General features: G+C 34.2%; 1 protein-coding gene across 4 annotated transcripts in view; it reads left to right on the forward strand.

The window, feature by feature from the left end:
- The window catches only part of LOC125035287 (WD repeat-containing protein 47-like), a 97,741-nt gene that overhangs the window by 4,466 nt on the left and 85,775 nt on the right, over positions 1-7,500 (forward strand). For all 4 annotated transcript variants that reach the window (XM_047627567.1, XM_047627566.1, XM_047627569.1 and 1 more), the window contains exons 2-5: positions 668-891; positions 1,126-1,254; positions 1,955-2,098; positions 5,491-6,698. In XM_047627567.1, the coding sequence (XP_047483523.1) occupies positions 679-891; positions 1,126-1,254; positions 1,955-2,098; positions 5,491-6,698 (1,694 nt within the window). In that variant the 5' untranslated portion in view covers positions 668-678. The remainder of the gene's footprint in view (positions 1-667; positions 892-1,125; positions 1,255-1,954; positions 2,099-5,490; positions 6,699-7,500) is intronic.

The raw sequence follows: 7,500 nt of genomic DNA on the forward strand, positions 1-7,500 counted from the left end.
GTTTGGGAAAGCCTACAAAAGAGACTTTCTAAGTTATAACTTCATGGTAAAACACTTGACAAAATCCAAATGGCCAGATACTCTTTGTTAAAAAAGTATGTGAGTGGTATTAGAGAAAATTGCAGTCTGAATTGGCAGTTATGATAAAAGGAACTCTCAGCTACCATATAGGGCTTGGCTGAAAAATAGCAAGGCAGTGGTGGGTTGTGTTTCTTTTGACTGGTGGTTGGTGGTTAAGTTCTATCACAAATAGATGTATGCCTATTAAATACCCAGAATATTGTTTATGTAAATAGATGTTTTGCTATTAATAAGAAAAGAATTGTAGTTTCATTGCAAGGGAGCATGCATCATTTGGAGAGTATTAGACTGTACTGTAATGATTGTACTGTTATTTTTATTTTTTAATCTTTTTCTTCTTTTTGCATGTTATATTCATCACTCATGACTGTGATAATGTGTTGCTGAAATTTGGGGTTTGACATTTATCCAAGTGGAGAGGTTTCATACAGCCTCTGGCAGGGAGAGGTTTCCCATTATGTTGAATGAGTTGATTCAACAGAGCAATAGCTGAAAGTACAAAGGCCAACTGCTATTTGACACATCATGAAAGTTAGATGATCCAATATTGAGTATTTCCAGGCTCATTCTTCCTTCTGTGTTCCAGGCTTCGCCAAAATGCCCAGTGCACACCTGTCTCTACGGGAGGAGGACGTGGTGCGACTGGCCTTAGAGTTCCTCCAAAATAGGTACCTCCATATATCCCAGCTCAATGTAGAAAGAGAAACGGGCATTATTAATGGCAACCATTCGGACGATGCTCTCTTTCTTCGTCAACTGATTCTCGATGGGCAGTGGGAGGATGTTCTTGAATTTGTGCAACCACTTGAAGTAAGTTGTCTGTTGAGTATTATTTATGTATATAAGTCAGTAACAAACAAGTTTTCTTACCTTTATGATTTTATTCAGGTGCACTTAAAAGCATTCCTGTCATTTTGTAAACAGCCTTTGATTATTCAATATTTACATTCCTATAATTAAAGTATTGTGTGAAAATAATGATATTTAGATTTTGCATTTTACTTTTATGATTACAAAGGTCTTTTTTTTTTTTCCCTCCTCCAGGCAATAGATGCTTTTGATACAAAGAAATTTCACTTCATTATTTTGAAGTACAAGTATTTTGAGTTGTTATGTATCAAAGCAGAAGCTCCCAATCCCAGCAAGGAAGGTGCTGTTGATGAACTAGTCAAGGTAAGAATTCGTGGTCTCTTGAGATTAAAAAAAAAATTAACAAAGATTCATGTTTGCACGTTCAAATTGTGTAATCATTCATGCATTCTTGAGTGTATGATCTTATAGATAGGCATTATTAGTTAACGTTGATTAGCAATATTGTCAATACTAAATAGAGTTATCATGTTTGTGGAACACTAAGCTTTTAAATTATATGTATTTCAGATTTTAGCCTGCATTTTAGATGTGCTAATTATTCTAACCCATTTATCTGCTGATAGCAAAAATACATGCCATGTATCTTATTTTCTCTTTTTTTTATTGTCTTTGTACAAGGATGGTTCCACATTTTTTTTTTTTTTTTCTATTGCTGCTGCTTTCTTGAAGATTAGTACCTGAGTTTGTCTGAAAATAACAATAAGGGTGGAAAGATGAAGTCTACCTTACAATAATATTCTTAAAGGAATTATGTAACTTGTATTACTTTGTTGCTGCCTCTTTTCTATATAAGTTATCATTTAGTTAGAAACGGTCAGATTTGAATGTTATTTTACATATAAGAAAATGCACTAAATAATATGGAGGCTCTTGGATTTGAAATTAATACATTTTATGTTGAAGAGCAAACTCCCTTGTCATGAAAATATTATTTTGTACTCTTTTCTTCATAACTGATTTTATGACTATTATTTATATTGATCCTTTGTGATTTTAACAGGTCCTGAATGAGTTGGAGAAATATGCACCTAACAAGGAAGCATATTCTCAACTCTGCCTGTATCTGACACTCCCAAGACTTCATGAACACTCAGACTTTCGTGACTGGAACCCTAGTGCTGCTCGCGTACAATGCTGGACTCAGGTGAGCAAATTTCTTGACCTCTAGAACAATTTGCTTTGAACAGCTTTTGAAAAGTCTCATTTATATTTTTATTTTTAATTTTTTTTTTCTGTCTCTCTTTCTGTATGTTATACTAAAAGCTTAAATCTATTTATAAGTCATTTCACATCGGGCTTTAGTAGGATATGTGGTATGTAAATCCTTTTTAGTTGTATTCTGAGGCTATACTTGTGGGTTTATTCGCATTTTTTTTTGAATAATTGAACCATGTAAACCTTTTTAAGAGACAGTGATATCTGTATGATATTTCTAACACAGAAAAGTAAATCTTTGTAAATTGCGATAACTATAGAAAATGGTCTGTTTCTATCACTGACAATCCATACTGTGTGTCTGCAGTTACGTCCAATATGGCAAAGGAAGCAAAGCATTATTTCCATGTAGATATGGCAAGAATAACATGTGTACTTGAAAGACGGTTGGTGTGAAAGTTGTGAGAGATGAATGTTATGTAGTGAATGCAGTAGGCTCTGTATTTTGAGTGAATATGCTGCAGACTTTGCATTGAGGGCAGTTTAGTTTGGGAAATTATCCAGTTAACTAAAATTTCTGATATACTTTTATATAAGTACTGTTCAGTAAAGCATGTCACTTGCTAGATGTATGAAATCTGTGGACAAATTATTTAATTAGGAAATGTGTAGATTATTTGCTTGTACATAAATGCATGCAAAATTACAGAAATGGAGGCAAAGAGTATCTTATTATATCTTTTTTTTCTATTTATTTATTTATTTATTTATTTTATTATTATTATTATATATATTTATATATATTATATATATATTATATATATATTATATATATTATATATATATTATATATATATTATATATATATTATATATATATTATATATATATTATATATATATTATATATATATTATATATATATTATATATATATTATATATATATTATATATATATTATATATATTATATATATTATATATATATTATATATATATTATATATATATATTATATATATATATATATATATATATATATATATATATATATATATATATATATATATATATATATTTGTATCTACATCTGTATCTGTATCTGTTTGATGCTTATTGGGCAACTGCCAATTATGTGAATTTGGTTTCATATATATCTTTAACCCCTTGGCACTGGATGTTGTCAGTTGAAACGCAAAATTTCAAGGGCCAATGTACACATGCCATTGATTGAGTTCAGAACCTACAACTAGCAACATATAAACCTAGGATAGTATTGTTGTTCAGCTCAGGTTACATAGTTGTTACCCTTGACAAGAACAGTGGGTTGCCCTGTTTGTATGGGTGATAGTATTGTGACAAGATTGGGCATCACTCTGTGGAAAAAAGTCCTTGTGTTTTATGAATTTGATGTTGTTTAGTTTTATCTTATCATTGGTAATAAACTGCAGGAGCATGGGAAATATAGATACAGTAACTCCATTTCATTGCCATACTACCAGCCACAAACATGTCAACCCATTGCTCTCGTCATGGTTATCAACTGCCCAACCTCTGCTACACAACAATGTTGTTACAGGTTCAGGTGTGGACAGTTGAACTTTTTACCAGTTTCAGTCAACAAATTGCTGCATCTCATGCAAGACACACAAAGCAACCAGCTCAACACTGAGGTTCCAGAAAAATAGGACTAAATGATACCCTATTTGCAAGATTTAATTTACTTATCTAGCACTTGTGGCAAGTATTAGTTGGGCAATGATGCAGCAATAACACCAGGCCAAGGCAGTTGTCACACTTAAAGTATCCCTGGTACAGAGTAGTTATCAGAAGTAATATGAGTAATGTGCGAGTGTATATGTATGCATTTTTAGGTTTCTTCAAGGTGCTGTAGGGATACAAATTTTGAATGAAGATTTTGCAAATATTTATATAGTTTTTTTTTTTTTAAGCAAGATATGACTGTTGAGGTTTCATTTCTTTTGTTTCTTTCATGTTTTAGCAATCCAGTTGCAATTTAAGATGGGCATATGGCAGCTTGGCAGTGATATTAAAAAGCTTTTTTTTTTCAAGTTTTATTATGTTTTAACCAAAATTCTTTGTTAAGAAAAAAATCCAAGTATACAGATTAATAACCAAACCCCTTTTGATAAACAACATAAATATCCTGTTCAAGCAAGAAAGGATTTGGCTTTCTTCAGCTTAGGTAAGCAATCTTTGGTCACCTACTATTTTGCCCTGTACGTATCCCAGTGAATTCGTCTGAGGAGTGCAATAGGCAGATTTAGTACTGTATATTTATATTATATTAGTTTTCCAGTAGGGATTTCATTCAGTTTACATTTTGTTCAGCCTAGGGCATGAGGCAGTTGCTCTATCTAAATATAATTGGGCCAGAGTGATCTGCAATTGCTAAAAGTATAAATAAGATCTGTTTTGTGCTAGATGGCATGGAGTTTGTGTTTCTTTTATATACTAATATTTATGCAGTTGAAGCTCAGGTGAATGAAAATGTGCAACAGGTACTACCACTTGCTTTATAAAAAATATTCAGAAAATTGTTTCAGTACTTGAAGTTGGTATTACAATTTATTTTGACGGGGGCATCAATGGAAACTTGTCAGTATACTGCTATAATTGCTTATACATTTTCATTTGGACAATTTATTGTAGTTAAATTATAGTAATTATACTGACAAAAGATCCATTTTTTGCAGTCTTGTGTCTAATGAATGTGGGTATGGAGTGTGTGTGTGTGTGTGTTTAGATATACTGTACAGATATTAAATTTATGTGATTTGACTTACAGACTGATTACCTGGTTTGAACCCATATTTGTAATTATGGATTTTGGGTAGAAAGCTAAGATTTCAAACTGGTTTTTAGGGTCAGTTGAATGTAATATATTTTTATTTTTAGTGCAGAGTAAAATTGTGTGTTTTGCTCTGTGCTTATGACTGAAGTAAGTTGTATACTGAGAAGTAGGAAGAGTTGCGTGGTTGGTATACTAGGAAGTCTGATTTTTTTAATAACATGTATTATTAATGAAGTTGTTCAAAATTTTGATGAACTTGACTAATGATGTGATGTGTGTGGATTGTGAATATACAGGATGCTTGAATTAGCATTTACATGACTGAATTGATCTAACAATATGATGTGTTCATTGCATCTATTTCAATGGGTAGATGCAGGGAAATCAATCTGTATAAGAATGTCATGTTTTTTCATATTTTTCTGAAATAATGATCATGAACCACTGTATTATATTACCATGTTGCTCCCCATTCCGGAAAAATTAGTACTATATGATAGTGAAGTTTTATCATAATGTGATTCATATGGTAGTAGTGCCTCATGTTAAAGTATCATATCACTCCTGCAGGTGTTCCCGCTCGTGGAGAAGTTCCTTCCTGCCGAGCGTCGCGGTGGTCTTGCAGGGGACATGGAAGGAGTAGGAATGGCCAAGAACGACCGCCTGGTACAGCTGATCATCAAAGGCCTATTATATGAGTCATGTGTTGAGTTTTGCCAGAGTCAGGCCACTGGTGACAGCAGTAACTCTGGCTCACTCAAATTTCCCTCCCTGCTCTCTTGTACGACATTTAGTGATTCTGATCTCTCATTGTTGTCTTGGCTGCAAAGTATACCACCAGAAACCTTTGCCTGTCCTTTTGAACAAAAGACACTAAATGTTGATGTTGAACGATTAGAAAAGCCATCTCTGGAAGCATCATGGACTGAACATCTTCTTGTGACACCAATTAAACCAAGAACTTTTCCACATTCTGCAATGCCGTACAATAGGCCAAGAGCACGGGATATTATGTCACGCTCTCTAAACCCGAATCTCGATGGTCTCCCATTTGGTTTAGGTTCAAATAGAAATTCTATGGCACTTTCTACAGGTGATATCAATATGATGTCAAAGAGTATTGCAAGCTTCCACCTTACAGGAAAGAAGACCATGAATACATCTGTTGATCGGCTCTTTGACACGGAAAATGTTTTCACAAGTAGTTCGTATGGGGATCTGCCCACAATCATAGAAAAGGTTGGACTTCCCAAGCCGCCTCCAAGGAGAGCACGCTCAAGAAGTCCTGACAAGAGACAGTCCACAGATTCGCTCAACAAACCAGCCTTTTCGGACAAAGTTGAAAAGGATATTCGGGAAGAGAAACCAGGTACGCCACCAGCGCTGCCACCAAAGTCTTCGCCGACACCCCCCCAGATTCCCCCACCAAACCATACCCCTCCAAACCTCCCTGCCCCGTACCAGCAGCAACCACAGCATTACCCTCACCCAAAGCAAAACATCCCTCTACCCCCAGTGCCAGACGGCAAGCCTTCCCACCCTCCACCCCAGCCTCCACAGCAGAACCAGATGCCTCAGCAACCTCCGCAACCTCCCTTTGACAGCAACTGCAATACCAACAATGATCGTGAGACGGGTGAACTCTTCAGCATATATCAGCGGAGACAGCAGATGATGGGTCAGCAGCAGCAGCAGCAGATGTATGACCAGTACAGCAACAACAATCAGATGATGATGAACATGGGAACGCTACATCCTCCCAACATGAATATGAATCGGTTAGTTTTTGAATTATTTTTGTTAGTAGTATCATTATCATTATATTTATCATAACCAGTCATCACCTTTACCATCCTTATTGGCATAATCAGTATCATCACCATCTTCATTTTCACCTCATCATCACCATTTTCATCATTATCATCAGTACATATATATATTTTTTTTTTTCATCAGTTCATTTTGTTTTCTATCTTTCCTTTCTTCATGTTGTGCACAAATGTAGCATGCAGTCTTGGAGATTTTCATACTGAAGAAATGGTATAGTTCTCATGTATATTATTCAGCAAATTAGAATATTCAGGAAAAATAGGCTTAGAGTATGCCAATGAGATCTTGATTTTCTGTAATTCATTCTATTTTTTCTTCTTCTTCTTCTCTTTCTTTTCTCTGTTTTTTGTCAGATGAATTTATGATTTTGTTAAGATAGTTTTTGAAAATTGGTAAATGGCTAATGTGCTATGGTAAGAAGTGGCTGAATGCTTGGTATGTTTTATGTTAAATTTTTTATAAGGAATTTTACATGTTTTTGCATCCGTGGCCTTTGTTTGGTTTTCTTTGCCAAAGAAAAACACATTTTCCAAAAGTAAAATTTCTACAATTAGCATTTTATACAATTAGGCTGTGATAAAGCCTTTTGATTCTGTTGTAGATTTACCATTGTAAAACACACTGTAGTTTTCTTGATGGAAAATTTGTTTACTGTAGACATATGTGGATGTGATCAACACCAATGTGAATTGTAACCCTAGAAATATTTACTTTTTGTGTTAGTTACTTTGATTTACTTACAGAAAATGG

This window comes from Penaeus chinensis, chromosome 19 (assembly GCF_019202785.1).
Source record: "Penaeus chinensis breed Huanghai No. 1 chromosome 19, ASM1920278v2, whole genome shotgun sequence".
Lineage (NCBI taxonomy): Eukaryota > Metazoa > Arthropoda > Malacostraca > Decapoda > Penaeidae > Penaeus > Penaeus chinensis.